A 14,599-nucleotide genomic window follows, 5' to 3' on the forward strand; every position below is an offset into this window, starting at 1 on the left:
TCAGGAATGAGCTGAGGCTTCCAAAAAAATATTGAAAAGCTACAAAACAGCTTTTCAAACATATATCCAGAGCCAGATGAACAAATGAAAGTAAGGTTCTGGGTGTGGACACTTTCTCTTAACAAAATATCAGGAGTGAAAAGAATTATTCCAATTCCACTTTTAATCCCCCCTCTTAATCTGTTTTCTAAAGGAGAAGCACCAGCTAAAAAGAATTAAATACACACAAGAGGAAAGTGAAACCCAAGACAGGGGAAGGGGTAGGAAACATGTACCTCACTCTGGGAGATGAGTTCGGGGTGTCCGTTCAGACCAAAACACACCAGGGGACTGAGTTCCTCCAGTCTTCACAGAGCCTCTGAGAGCAAGCTGTGCTGTATGAAAGAGGATGTGGTGGGTTCCCAGTGGGTAGATGCTGTCAAGATTGTTATAGAAAGAGAAAGGAAATTTCTGAAAACTCTAGAACAGGGCTTCTCAGTCCTGGCTACACATTGGAATCTACTAGAGAGCTTTTACTGAACTGTTGCTGCCCATGTCCTACCCCCAAATTTCTGATGAAAGGGCTGTAAGGACATTCCACCACCCCTTAGGACATTCCCACAAGCACCCAGGGCTAAGAGTCCCAAATGCACGCGATCAGTTCCGTCCAGCCACTGCAGAATTCTGTCATGTAGTATTACGAATCAGGTGAACAGTTTACATTTAGAAAAGGAGTTGGTTTGGGTGCTTGGGTGGCTTAGTTGGTTGGGCAACCGCCTTTGGCTCAGGTCATGGTCCTGGAGTCCTGGGATCGAGTCCCACATTGGGCTCGCAGGTCCACCGAGAATCTGCTTCTCCTTCTGACTTTCTCCCCTCTCATGCTGTCTCTCACTGTCTGTCTCTCAAATAAACAAAATCTTAAAAAAAAAAAAAGAAAGAAAGTAAAGGAGTTTGTTTGGGTTTACCCTTGTGGTTAGGTTACCATATGGTAAAAAATGAATCAAGAATTAAGAACATCACTGATAGAGTAGATCTTATTTCTACCAGTCAACTGGGTCATCCTCAGCTCAGGAACTTGTCCTGGGAGAGCTAGGATGGGACGATAGGTGAGATCTACAACCCTGGGAACCATGGGGAGAGAGAATGGTGAGAATATGGAACTGCTGAGGAGAACATAGCCTGATGAAGTCACACCAATGGCAAAAACCACTCTCTTGAGGGAAGTCGGCAGTTGGGGGCAGGGGGGGAGGGGTAAGTGCCAAGAGTGGAGCCCACGTGACCAGGACTAGGGGCTCTGCATGGGAGCAAAGCCCTGGGCATCAGGGTGGCCAGCTGGTATTGCCAGACAAGAGGGTTTTGGGGAGCATGCTCCTTTCCCGTTTTTTGAGGAGGATGTCAGACTTCTCAAAGTGTGTTTGAAGTATCTGCTAACGTATCCGTCTTGTGATAGCCTTGTGAAACTAAGGTCTGAGTCAAGAGCTTCTCTTCTGGTGAAGGATAGGATTCATGTAGGTGTATGACATGGAATTTTCACAATAATCACTTGGACAAAAAATAATCATCATTTGGAAACTACCTCTATTTCCGTCTCCATATTTGCATGCAAGTGCTCCGTCCTAGGAAGCCTGCCAGCTTGGAGCCGCCCATCTGTACACTCGGAAAGGCTAGTGTGAGCAGCCGTGGCCACTACGTTCTTCCCCAGTTGTGCTGTCCTTTGCCTTTCTTCACCACAGCTACCTTTGATAGGCCACTCTCTGAGTCTGTGAACTCTTTATGTGTCTATCCCTCCCGTCCCTCACTTGTTCTAAGCATCTCGGAGGCATTTGGATGGTCAGGTTGAGGCTGGGGCTCCCCCACAAGACAGCATGGGGGCATCCCGGCGAGCTGAGGAGAAAACTGCCCACTCTCAGGACATCTTGCCAACAGCAGGTCGCATAACTTTCTAGCTAAAAAAATACATTTTTTATTTAAATGTCGTATTTCACAAAGTATTTGAAGTGGTTCCCAAGAATATGCACACAATCCAGGCAAATAGGTGGGTAGTTGAGAGAATTTGAGTACAGTGACAGTAAAGGTGAGCTCATCTTCACCACGGTGGTTCTCTGTCCCTCCGCGCACCCCAATCAAACAGGGATATGGTGTCATATATATATTCCCCGGTCAAGGGGCGCCTGGGTGGCTCAGTGGGTTAAAGCCTCTGCCTTTGGCTGGAGTCATGATCCCAGGGTCCTGGGATCGAGTCCCGTCTTGGGCTCTCTGCTCAGCGGGGAGCCTGCTTCTCCTCTCTGCCTGCCTCTCTGCCTACTTGTGATCTCTGTCTGTCAAAAAATAAACAAAATCTTCAAAAAGAAAAAAATAAATTCCCCGGTCCAAAAGCTGAGAATAAGTCATTTAGGAACAACACTCTGATCCTGAGACCTGGCTATTTCATTATCAAGGTCCTTTAAAGAAATCCTTGTCCAAGTTGGTCATTGGCCATTTTGAGGAGGAATTTAGACTATCCAGCAAAACCTACCTTTAAGATAGAGTCGTTCCGCTTATTTTAGAAAATCATGCCACAGCCTCACAAGGAGCAGACCCTGCAGCTCTGTTTTTAAAAGCCAAGAATCAGAGACGAACTAAAGGAAGAATAAGTTAAACAAGGCATCATCATACGACGAAACTGTGCGGCACGAATGAGCTGCGGTGTGTGTGTAACAGTTGTGAGCGAATCAGCCAGCTGCAGAAAGAAATGTATGGTATGATCCTATTTATTTGACACAAGTTTTTAAAAGCCAGAAAAATAGTAGGTATAGAATATAGTATGAGCAAGGATGGAGACCTGTTGATGCTGGGTGGTAGGAATGTGGATATTTGTACATATCCTTTTTTTTTTTTTTTAAGATTTTTATTTATTTATTTGACAGATCACAAGGAGGCAGAGAGGCAGGCAGAGAGAGGGGGAAGCAAGCTTCCTGCTGAGCAGAGAGCCTGATGCAGGGCTCGATCCCAGGACCCTAGGATTGTGACCTGAGCCGAAGGCAGGGGCTTCAACCCATTGAGCCATCGGGGCCTCCCTGGACATATCCTTTTAATTTTTCTGATTTCAGGAGCAGAGCAGCCGTGGTGATGTTGTGCACCAGAGTGACCACAGCATCGTACACTGGCTAGCTCATCAAGTGATGACGGCCCCGTCCACCTTATGTAGACTTTTCTATGCATTAACTCATCTAATCACCTCAACAACCCCTTTGCGGGGGATCCTTTCATTATTTCCATTTGTCACATGAAATACAGAGGATCTAGAGAGGCTAAATATTTGCTGAAAGCCACTTAGTAAGGTTGGCTTTGGACCCAGGCAGTTTGAATCCAGAGCTTATGGCCTCAATTATTTTATTATTTTCTTAAAAGATTTTATTTGACAGAAAGAGACACAGTGAGAGAGAGAACACAGCAGGGGGAGTGGGAGAGGGAGAAACAGGCTTCTTGCCGAGCGGGGAGCCCGATGCGGGGTTCGATCCCAGGACCCTGGGACCACAACCCAAGCCGAAGGCACATGCCTAATGGCTGAGCCACCAGGCGCCCCTCGTGACCTTAATTATTATACCACTCTATAAAACCTCCCAATATCATCAAGTAGGTTCGTGGTTTATTTTCGTATATATGATCGCTTGCATTGTAGGCAAAGGGCACAACCCAGAGGGCAGTGCAGGCAAAGTGGTTCATCAGAGGTGAAAACAGTGCCATGGGGCCAGCTCCTCCATCTGATGACCTGGCTTGAGCTATGTGCATTCATTGTGTTACCTTTATAGGGGCGCCTGGGGGGCTCAGTCATTAAGCGTCTGCCTTTGGCTTAGGTCATGATCCCAGGGTCCTGCGATTGACCCCCACATCAGGCTCCCTGCTCAGTGGGCAGTCTGCTTCTCCCTCTCCCTCTGTTGCTCTCTCTGCTTGTGTGCGCGCGCTCTCTCTGTCAAATAAATAAATAAATAAAATCTTTTTTTTTAAAGTTACCCTTTTAAATTATTACTGATGCCCCTCAACCCGGGATCCCCATCAGAGTCACCTGTGGAGGTCTCAGGAAGTTCAAAGCCTGGCCCGACCACGAAGTCCACCACGCTAGATCATGGGCAGGGCCTGGTCCCCAGCATTTTTAAAAGCTCCCTGCATAAATCTAATGTGCAGTCCAAGTTGAGATCTACCGCTCTCCAGAGTCTGGACAGTGCAACATTCAAGCTTATGATACTTGGCGAGCGCCTCCAGGGAGGCAGTTTGTGTTGAGGATCAAGGACAGATCCATATAGGGTGATTCTCGGGATCAGACTGCACTTAATGTCTCATGAAATGATCAGGAAAAGGGAATGCCTGGACCTCCACTGACCCCACCACGTCCACACAGGCCTGTGTAGGATGGGATCTCTCTGTCCCACTAATGTCTTTTAGTTTTCTGGAGGTTGCCGTGGTGATTTAGCGTGGGAGTGGGGACTGGAAGCACGTGGATCTGGTATTTGCCGTCCCTGGCTTAAAGGCATCGTTAGGCAGCAGGACAGAATCTTCTTGAGAGGAGAACTCAGGGTCAATTTCTGACAAATATATCCCAGAAGCCTCAAGATTCCATGAGGAGAAGAGTATTAACCTAGGGCAGTGATACTTAAACTTGTGGAGAACTTACTAAAAACACATTGCCGGGTCCCACCCTTAGCCCCTGCTCTGCGGGCTTTGGCAGGCTCTGAGAACTCGCATTTCTAGCAAGCGTTTCTAACAAGGTGATGTTGGTACTGCTGGCCTGAGCACCACGTTTTGCAAAGCATAGGCCTAGGATAATAAAAGAGCTTTGGCTTCCTACCTACTTGTTACATCACAGATACACAGAGAGAAGGATCCGCTTGGGGTCAGAAAAGCAGGGTTAAGAACGACCAACTCCATCACGCACAAAATCCCACAGAGACTGTGTCATGCGTACAGGATATTGGGCCCATCCCCAGATATTCTGATTCAATCCGTCTAAAGTGGAGCTTCCAAAATCTGCATTTGAAACAAGAACCCTGGAGGTGGGAAGAAGGTGGATCTGGACACTTTGGGAAATTGGACATGGCTATACAGTTGGGATTGACTGTGGGTGGGTTGGCAACTTTGAACCCAGAAAAGCCACTGAAGGGATAAATTAGCATCAAGCATGGAAAGGATTTTAGTACCCTTGGTGCTCTTCTTAGGAAATCTGCTGGTAACATCTGTTAGATGAGGACAGAATCCACATGCCTAGGCAGTCTGCGAATGCTCCCACAAAGGAAAAGCTGGCCGAGACCACTGAATGGCGACCGGTCTTCAGAAATGTCCTAACAGACTGGAATCAGGGATCAAAACTAATGTGAGGAAATACAGTAATAAAAAAGAATAGGCAAGTCCCGAATTTCAGCCAAAGGAAGGAAAGGAGTCCTTTCCTAAGAGAAGAGCCCAGCTTCTCCACAGCTCCTACCACATCAGAGTCCTAGGGAATGGTGGGGACGGCGAGTGTTAAAAAGAGGTGTGGGTGTCCCCAAAGCTCAGGCAAGCATAGATCGTGGTCGTAGCTATGGCGTGTACGTGGCCAGGGAGGCTGGTGTGCCCGTCCCTCCTGCTCTAGCCAGGTCACACCTGGAGCTGGTCTCGAGGTCTGGGCACCCTTTGCAGGGAAGCACAGACAAATTGATGTGTGATCAGAGTTGGGTAGCTGTGATCATTAGGGTCACATAAGACACAGCAGATGAAAATGTGACTGTTTGGTCTAGAAAAGAAAAGGTTTGCTGGGTGGGATGGGGAGTGGTGGTGGTTCCAGTATAGGGACTGATGAAAAAGAAATTGTTAATCTTGTCCTCTGTCATGACAGAGGGCAGGTCTGGGAATAGTGTCTCCTCCTAGTGAGATAGATTTCAACCCTAAATGAAACACCGTCTAGAATAGACTTCTTTGGAGATGAGTTTGCCTGTGAGTCTCGGGATTCACCGCCCCCCAGGAATAGTCAGCACCGTCCCTGGATCAAGTCAGCCGTCCAGGTTGTTACAGCAGATTGATCGGCATGACACACAGAGGTCCAAGATCAGCCATTTGAGGGCATTGTGGCTAGAAACTTCCTTCCAGAAACCTCTGATTAATTTATGGATCTTAGAGCCAAATGACCAGAGGTGTACTGTTGATCATGTAACATCTTGGAAATCAAGGGGTTTCAGCAGGCATCATTTCTAAAAAGATACACATACAGGATTTGAATAATTTTCCTTTACCAAAGAAGACTGGAAGACCAAAAGTGGATATTCCATTATAATTTTTTTTTGGTGTTAATTTGGGACATAATTCTTCTATATATTTTACTGGGAGATGTTAAACTAACTGGAACTATATGCCATCTGGTCTTCATGCAAGTTGTTTTCAAGGATGGAAGGAGAACCTGTTTCTTGGCCAAACATGACCGAGTGTGTGAGTGCAGGCTGCCAGGCCTAATAGAATAATAACTACCTGTGTTATGGGTCACTGTTTCAAACGCAACTAGTTAATATTGAGTTGCTTCCTTGGACAGCCAATGGTGATGAATTAATGTGGCTTTTATCTTTTTGCATCTGTGTCTTATTCAAAGTAAGCATGCTGATTTGATGGTTTAAAAATCTGTTCACATTTGTGATACAGATTTGGGGAAATGTTAATATGTTTTAAAATTCCGCAGAGTCCTTATTTGTTTTTGGTTGCAAGGAGAGTATGGGATCTTGGTGCTGTGTGTGCCATTTCCAGGAGGCCAGGAGAGGAAGAAACGGAACTAACATCAGTTGAGTGTCTATTCTATCCACACGAGACACCTTGTCCTCATTTCTCATTTAATCCTTAAGATGCCCCATTTCCTACATAAAAACCCTAAAGACCACAGAAGTTTCTACGCATGTCAAGGTGTGCATAGAGTTTGTAATTAGAAAACACTAAATGCAAACTTAGGTCTGGCTCCTTCTGAGTCACATACATCTTGGTCTGTGTATCTCCTTTGCATCTTTGCTCAAACTCTGTTCTTTTTTAAGTGAAAATGGCCAGAATAAGTCTTAAAATCAGCCTTTGTGGCCAAAAAGCTTGGTAGCGCTTGATCATTTGTTCTTCCCGATTTTTGGTAGAAGTCAGAGTTCTCTTTTCCCTAATGGATGCTCCACACTTACATGTCTCATGCATTGGACTTGTAGTGGGAACACCATTTTCACCTGGGCCTGACCCATCAGTTTCCCAGGTGAGTAGCAGTGGTGAGAGAGGACCTAGCTCATTTCAGAAACATATTTTAAATTTTTTATTTTTTTAAAGATTTAGTTTATTTATTTGAAAGAGAGAGCACAAGCAGGGGGAGCAGCAGAGGGAGAGGGAGAAGCAGGCTCCCCACTGAGTAGGGAGCCTGATGTGGGGCTTGATCCCAGGACCCCGGAATCATGACCTAGGGTGAAGGTAGATGCTTAATGACTGAGCCATCCAGGCACCCCCAAGTAGGACATTTTTCAACTGACTTAAGTGCATTGAGCTTCTCATCCCTGTTGGATTTGGCTACCAGCTGGTTCGTTGAAATGAAAGCAGATCCCACGCTGACTTCTGTCATGCGTCAAACGGTTGTATCAGGCAGACGGCACAAGAGCAGTCCTACAACCTGCTCCTGTGAGTTTGGGAAGTCCCAGCTGTCTCTCTCTAGGGCACAGACAGGTAGTCCCCAGACTACCTGACAGGTTTACTTGGGGCAGGTACCACAGCATTCAGCAGGAGGATTAGCCCCCCCACCTGTCAGATCAGTGGCCAAGGAAGAACCTTCTGAGGAGGCTGCAGATGTCCTATTTTTTTTATCTGGGTGGTGATTATTTCAGTATTTGCAAATGTAAATTTCATAGAGCTGTCTGTGTGCTTAAGATTTGTTCACTTTACTATGTGGAAGTTATGCTCAGTAAAAAAATCAAATAAGGGGGAAATAAATGATTGTCCTTAAGTTGTTCACAACTTGTGAGTAGGAAAACTATTATATTTTATACAAACCCCTTGAGTTAGAGGTTTTCCATGGAATGGTCACTGCGAGAGGAGAAAGCCCCACAGCTCTTTCACAGGTCCCATACCCCTGAATCAGGGACCTTCTCTCCTGGCCAGTATCCATCACCCCTTAGGGGTCCATCTTCCCCATTTTACTAGGTCAGCACTGCGAAGTCAGCTAGGTGGAGTAGGAGACACCAACCTTTCGTGTGACTCCTCTTTGTTAAGGTCCTCTGTCTTGGGACTCCTGTCAGGGTCTTCCCTCTGAGGACCCGCAAGCCAGCCCTTAGGTTCTCCAAGGTTGACACAATAACTACCTCATTCCACAGGACACCCTCATTCCTGGGACATCTCGGTCTCAGGCCTCTGTTGCCTTCACGCTCTATTCTACCCTGTTTTAAGTATTTCCTTTTCTCTGAATTTGACCTCTTTTGCCCTTTACGCTGTAAAGGAACTGAATTTTATCTGGTGATTTTAACTGAATTTCTCATGAGGCTAGGCTGGAAGGTTCTGGGGGATGAAACAAGATATAATTCCCTAGGTGATAATCCCAGACTCACTGGGAGATGGATGTGGGAGAGGCTGGAGTCTCACCCTCTCTTTTCCCTGGAGAAGAAAAAGAGGCTTGTGGTGCGTGCAGAGGCCTTACCTCAAAGTGCCAACTTAAATGAGTATGGGCTTTGGCCGGCTCCCAGCCCTGGCCCTGGTAGCTCTTTCCTTCAAGGTGAAATTTGGTGGAGCTGAGCCATAAAGACGACGGACCCTTTGTATCAGTTGCCTCTGGGATGGGGTGATTGTGTTTCTAATTCGGCAGTTTCAGAATTGCTGGGACTCTCTCTTACCTGAGTATCCCTTTCTGCCCCTTCTGCACATGACAGACCACCCCTCCTGGTCTCTCTTGTCCCGAGCCCTCCCTGTCAGAGCCTCGGCTTTGAAAAACATGACAAAAATGCTGGCGGGCACACACACAGAAACCCTTTGTTGGCATTCTGGATCTGCTGTGGAATTGGTTGTCATGGCAACGGCTGCCCCCACACGCAGTTCATCGTTTGGGGTTCCCATCATGTTTCCTTTGCCCTCTCTTTCTTCAACAGCAACAGCCAACATGCTATTAAACCAACTATTAATATATCCGTACAGCCTTTCTTGGCAGTCTTGAACTCGACTGCATTGGCTTCTAACTTCGGGTCCAATTAGTCACGCCCCACAAGCCAAGCTAACTTTGTGAAGAGGCTGGTGTTGGTTTGGTTTTATTTAGTCTTAGTTATTGTTGGATCCAATATGTATGAATACAGAGATTTGGGGGGTTTCTATGAACGCAGCATACGAATTGAGTTCTCTGGCTATACACTTACCTTAATTTTATTTTCTTACATGATACTTCTCATTGACTTGGTTTTAGTTGATGACTTTGGCATACTCATTTGTTTTTGTTTTTATTTAAATCCCAGTTAACATACCAGATAATATTAGTTTCAGGTGTACAATCTAGTGATTCAACACTTCCTTACAACACCCAGTGCTCATCAGCATACTCATTTTTAAAGAACTATGTGTCCATGGGAAGCATAGGAGATTGAGTACTTATGAATGAACCAAAGGTTTAAAATAATATCTAACTAGCTGGGTCCCGGTTATATCATGTCATAATTATATAACGTGCTTCTTTTAAAATTAAGACTATGTGAACACTAAGGGTTAAATAGATTGAAGATATATATCTATCTTTTTTTATTTTATTTTATTTATATATATAAATATTTATTATATATAATAAATATATATTTTGTTATATATATAATTTTATTATATATAATATAATTATATATTATTTATTTATTATATATAAATAAATTTTATATTTATTTTATTTTATTATATATAAAATTTTATTTATTATATTTTTTATTTTTATTATATATATTTTATATTTTATTATATATATTTATACTTATTATAAATATATATTTATTTATTATATATTTTATATATATGTATATTTTATATACAAAATTTTATCATATATAATATATTTATATAAGGTATTTATAATTATATATTTATGTATTGTGTATGATATAATCATATATTAAATATATTTATGTAATATATTTATTATATATATAATCATATATATTATATATATATAATTGTTGTTAACATGCATGGGAAATTTACAGAGTTTGTTTGAATTTCGTGTGTCAAATAAAAGACTGGTCTTCTGAAGCCAAAACCAAACATGTTAGTCACCCTTGACTCAGGGCTGCAGATGAAGGCAGTGGTTGAAGGAATGGGGCAGGGCCTCCGTGAAGCTGGCTTACGATGTGCCCCCTCCTGAATCTTTCTAGGCAGTTCCTCAGTTCTGTTGGGTCCCAGAGTTGGGCAGTAGCTGTTATTACCACACCCGGCTATTAAAGGGCTCATTTCCAACACCAAGGTGAAAGGTCTGGCGTCTAGCCTGAATGCCATCTCTTGCCAGCTGTGTGGTTGGGCAAGTTACTTAACTTCTCAGAGACTCTGTTGTTTCCTCTGTGAGAGAGAGATAATCTCCCAGCAGACTGTTGATTAAATGAGATCATGTGTATGGGAAACTCTTACTATGGGACTTGACAGTAGGTAGTGTGGGTACTCCAAGGTGATTATTGTTTCAGTTACTGGGATACTATGGACGATGTGGGAAATTCTGTTTTCCTTCATAGTTTTGTCACACTATGTAATGATGTTTTAAAAGATGTCTCCAAACCTTTGGTAGAACAAATCTTCCACCCCATCCCTCCAAAAAACAGTTGTGTGTGTGTGTTTTTTTTTTTTTTAATTATACTGAAATACATATAACATAATCAACGTTTAGCCATTTTCTGCTATAAGTTTAGTGACATTTAGTCATTCACAGTGTTGTACAACAACCACCATTTTCTAGTCCCAGAACATTAATCACCCTAAAAGGAAACCTCATAGCCATACCCTATTTCCCAATTCCCCCAGCCCTTGGCAACCACTACTTGGCCTTGTGCCTCTGTGGATTTGCCCACTGTGGTTATTTCATATAAATAGAAACATACATATGTGGTCTTTTCTGTCTGGCTGCTTTCACTTAGCGTAATGTTTTCAAGATTTATCCATGTTGTGTCATGTATCACCTAACATCATTCCTTTTAATTCCTGAGCAGTGTTCCATTGTATGGCTGTGCAGTCCTAGTCCATTTGGGCTGTTATACCAAAATGCCACAGATGGTTGGCTTATAAGCAACTGAAATTTATTGCTCCCAGTTCTGGAGGCTGGGCGCCCAGATTGAGGGTGATGGGCAGAGGGCCTTCTTCCGGTCATAGACTTACTGTATCCTCACATGGCAGAAGGGGTTAGGGAGCTCTGTGTCATCTTTTTTATAATTAATTGCATTCATAAGGGCTGTGTCCTCAGGACCTAAGTACCTGCCAAAGGCCCCACCTCCTAACACCATCACATTGAGTTTAAGATTTTTAACACATGAATTTCGGGGGGACCCAGACATTCAGACCGCAGTGTATACCATATGTGCTTCTTCCATTCATCAGTGGATGGACATTGGGTTGTTTCTACCTTTGGCTACTGCCAGTAGCGTTACCGTGAACCTTCTTGTACAAGTTTTTGTTTGAACAGACAAAATTTTGTTGGATCAGACGAAAATTCTGCTTCACTTTTTTAAAAACTACCGACCTCTTTCTAACTACGCTGTACCATTTAATGTCCGTACCAGCAATGCCTGAGGGTTCCAGTCCCTTCCCATACTTGTTATTTTCCATTTTTTTAAAAAAATTATACTTATCATTTAGTAGGTATGAAGTGGTAAATCTCATCATGGTTGGATGGTTTTTTATAGTTCTGATTTTGTATGTGTCTGGATTCAAATTTTCTTACTACTGTTCTTAATTCTGGCATATTGCAAAGCTACATGAAAAACCCGTTATACATAATTTCCAGTAAAAGATGGGTGTAAAGCATCTTTTCCTTCATAGCTCCTGATACAACTAAGCATAGTAGCTTCTGTGATCTGTACTGTAGACAATCGGGGGCTAATTACAGATGGTGTCTGGTGCCTCTCATCTTCTCTGTAATCCTTTTCTTTTGCTTTTAGAGATTTCCTCTGGGTGATCCAAAATGCTTTTAAAACAAACTGGATAAGAACTGAGCCACCTGCCTGCATGGGACTTCTGTACTCTCGGCTCCACTGTCTTTGGATGGAATTTTGACCGCACCAAAGACAAGTGACCCACTGCTCATGATGAGTGACGAGAGGAACCTCGGCGTGTCCCAAAAACTGGTCTCACCTTCAAGGAGCACAAGTAGCTGCTCCTCCAAGCAGGGAAGTCGACAGGTAAAGTTTAACCAATGCAAATTTTAAGATGCAAATTTATACCAAGAAATTGGCCGTTTAAGATGTGTGCATTTACTGGGGATCCCCTACTTCTCAGCGAAAGAGCGTTTGCTTTCAGTCATATCTTAATTACATGAGAAGAGTAAACTTTAGGTACTTTTAATAAGGCAGCTTGAATGCTTACCTGATGGGAAGGAACTATTGTTGGCTCTTTGCATTATTTTTTTCTGATCCTTGCAACTGTCCTCCAACACAGATATGCATATCCCTATTTTCTCCCCGAGGAAGCTGAGTCGGACCAACTGAGTTATTTGCCCAAGGATACACAGCTAGCCAGTGGCAGAATGAGAAGTCAGAACTCAGTCTGACTCCAGAACCCACACTTTCCTTTGTACCATACTAATGAAGACAAAAAAACAGTCACTGTTCCAGTAAGTTTAATATCCTCCTGCCCTCCTCTACCTTCCCCTTCACCACAGATTGCCATGTGGGTGACTTTGAGTCTCTCCTGCTCTCTTTCACCCCTGGAGGAGGGAATTAAAGCCACAGAGAAGTGGTCAAAGGAATTCAGTAGGAAGAAGAAAGAAGTGAAACAAAGAGCTGAATATGTAGCGCCTGAGTGCCAGCTGTAATTATATGTTATTTCTTCATTTTCTTTCTAAGAACTCTCTGTTGGCAGAATTCACTGACTTTAGGTCAGTGGCAGTAAATGCATGATAATCATTATAATTGTACCACCTTCAGTGAAGTAGAGAGTGGGCTGTCAGGAAGCTGTGGGTTCATGACCACAGTGGTCTCTGAGCCTTTTCAGCATTTGCTGGCTGTGTTGGCATTGCCTTTCCTCCACGGGAAGCTCTGGCCTAAGAATTGGCCCAGAGTCCTTGGTTCCAGATTTGGAAGCAACAATCTGGCAACCTCCCACCTCAGGCATGTCCGCACATTCTGACGCATCATCACAGGTCTCTCCATCTGAGCACTGCCTGGGACAGGGAGCTGGCCACTTCCCAGTGCCGCTTCATGTCATTAGAATCTACGATTCTAGACAGGTCAGATTTTGCCCCAGGCTGGACATTTGGGGAGCTCTCCAAGATCTCCTGTGAGGGGTTAGGAAGACAAAAGATTTTTTTAGCACTGTAATCACTTCTGTCTGGGGTTTTTAAAAAATGACTAAAACTAGTCCTTGGCTAATGCATCGTGGCCCCCTTTGGAGTTCTGGCTTCAGAAGGGTGAGGTAGCTCACTCAGCTTTCCATGGGGTGCTTCTCTCCCTGAGCCAAGAGTCCAATGGGGATTAGAGCCTGAATGTGAGATCTTTCCCTCACCCTTTGTACCTAGTCGCGTCTATTGCTATGTCGTTCTTGGATAAAGAGAAGGAACATGGTACATTTAAATGGCTGATGCTTATAACAAGCATAGGAATCAGAGCCGTGCGGTGACCTTCTATAACTGAATACTACAGAAATTTTCTTTAGCTGTGTTACTTGAATTGATGAATTTGGTTTTCGCACAGCTTCTTCTGAGCCTGTCCTAAAGATGGAGAGGAATGTGCATGAAGCCTCGATTTTTTTTTTTCCTGCTTAGAATGGACGGCCATTCAGCTATTCATTCATCAGATGGTCATCTTCTATATTTAGGATCTCCCACTTTACAGTACATGTAACATTGCTTTATAGACATAAACGCTTCGTGGCGGGGCAGGTGGAGAATGTAATAAGTTTATTCCAACTCTAGACTGAATCTAGTTCTACAGGCCATGTTTAATTTCGGGGCCATTTTCTTATTCTGCCCACTTTCCCATCCTTCTATCAGAGAGAGGTGTTCTGTCACAGGAGTGGCTTAAATATTCCATCCATATCGTCCACTTCAGCAAGCCATGTCCATTCCGCCATCACAAGCTGTCCCAAGATTGCCTTTCATACTCTAAAGGTGCTGGGGAGGTGCAGGCACCTTGGAAGTTCAACCTTCATGGCTCTGAGGGAGCAGAGACATATCCCGTGGTCTCACAGGTGCTAAAGATAGTAACACTGTGTTTCTAGTCACTTCACTGGACAGTACGAGTTCAACACTTAGAATTTCAAGATTTATATAATGAGAAATTTAATGTGAGGAATGTTGAATTCTAGCTGATAAAGATGATCTGTGCAACAACCTTCTTGTTTTTTAAAGCTTCTGTTTAAAGTCACTATGAGGCTGTTCTTTACATTTTGTGGTAGGGAGGGGGTGGGTAAGCCTGATGGTGACCGTGTTGGACCCTCCTTAATGCTGGGTTTTCTC

At 43.7% G+C, this 14,599-nt stretch overlaps 1 protein-coding gene across 6 annotated transcripts in view; it reads left to right on the plus strand.

The window, feature by feature from the left end:
• Positions 1–14,599, plus strand: part of OSBPL3 (oxysterol binding protein like 3) — a 180,291-nt gene that overhangs the window by 82,870 nt on the left and 82,822 nt on the right. For all 6 annotated transcript variants that reach the window (XM_046020812.1, XM_046020810.1, XM_046020815.1 and 3 more), the window contains exon 2: positions 12,087–12,326. In XM_046020812.1, coding sequence (XP_045876768.1) covers positions 12,231–12,326 — 96 coding nt within the window. In that variant the 5' untranslated portion in view covers positions 12,087–12,230. The remainder of the gene's footprint in view (positions 1–12,086; positions 12,327–14,599) is intronic.

The sequence above is a fragment of the Meles meles genome, chromosome 10 (genome assembly GCF_922984935.1).
Source record: "Meles meles chromosome 10, mMelMel3.1 paternal haplotype, whole genome shotgun sequence".
Lineage (NCBI taxonomy): Eukaryota > Metazoa > Chordata > Mammalia > Carnivora > Mustelidae > Meles > Meles meles.